This window comes from Plasmopara halstedii (genome assembly GCF_900000015.1).
Source record: "Plasmopara halstedii genome assembly, contig: Scaffold_322, whole genome shotgun sequence".
Classification (NCBI taxonomy): domain Eukaryota; phylum Oomycota; class Peronosporomycetes; order Peronosporales; family Peronosporaceae; genus Plasmopara; species Plasmopara halstedii.
In genome coordinates this window covers 830,905-831,894 of record NW_020187243.1, presented here as the reverse complement: position 1 = coordinate 831,894, position 990 = coordinate 830,905, and the positions used below count along the sequence as shown (strand labels likewise).

General features: G+C 44.6%; 1 protein-coding gene across 1 annotated transcript; it reads right to left on the bottom strand.

The window, feature by feature from the left end:
- Positions 1-77: 77 nt before the first annotated feature.
- On the bottom strand, positions 78-959 carry PHALS_08302 (retrotransposon ty3-gypsy subclass; the record flags this gene model as incomplete). Its single annotated transcript, XM_024723627.1, has 1 exon — positions 78-959. The coding sequence occupies one exon, from the start codon at positions 957-959 to the stop codon at positions 78-80; it is 882 nt and encodes a 293-aa protein (XP_024574584.1).
- Between the last annotated feature and the right edge of the window lie 31 nt (positions 960-990).

The window sequence follows — 990 nt, the reverse complement described above, 5'->3', positions numbered from 1 at the left end:
CTAAGAAAACTGAGCAAGTCTTTGCGATTTGTCGGCTCTGGCCACTTCTCGATTGCTGCTACTTTCTTCTTGTCGACTTAGAGACCGAATCGAGAAACTGTATGGCCAAGAAAATCCACAGAGTCTACTGCAAAAGAGCACTTGGACGGGCGAGCGTATAGCTTCTCACTGCGTAAAATATCACAAACTTTGGCCAGATGTCGTGCATGATCTTCTTCATTGGTTGAAAAGATGCAAATGTCGTCCATATACACGACAACAAATGGCAATTTGTCGAAGAGAACTCGCATAAGTCTTGACCAAATACCAGGCATTCCAGCCATTCCCATTGGCGCTACAACCCATTCATATACTTCGCGATGCGTTCGAAAGGCAGTGTACTTCCTTGCAGTTGGCACAACGAGCATTTGATGATATCCAGACGCTAAGTCAATTTTGGTAAAGATCGTACTTCCATACATTCGATCAAACAAATCGTCAATGTTGGGCAACGGAATCTTTGGCACTTCAGTTTGGGAGTTTACATGGCGGTAATCCAAAACCCATCGGATCGGCGTATCTGCAGTTGCAGTGCGTAGCCACTCGCGTCGTGATGGCAGTTTTCCTTCAGAGTCTTTCTTCGGAACGCCAAATATATTGGATACCCAATCACTTGTCGACAGCTGAATCCAACCTTTAACTTCAAGGTCGTTCACGAATTTATCAAGTGATGCTTGTTCAACTTGGGACAATCTGAACGGCGGTCGATGTTGAGGTTTTGCATCGGACTTCATGTTGAGATCGAATTGGATAGCGCGATGCGGTGGTAAAACGTTCGGCAGTTGATCTGGAAACACATCTTGATATTTGTCCAACACTTCTTGAACGATAACTGGCACTTTGGTGTTTTGTTCGCACACAGTTGTAATCTTCATAATCCATCCAGGATCGTCTTCTTCCTTCAACGCCGTGTTGTTCATACTTAGCACTTTATTGAGGCGCCAATCAAAG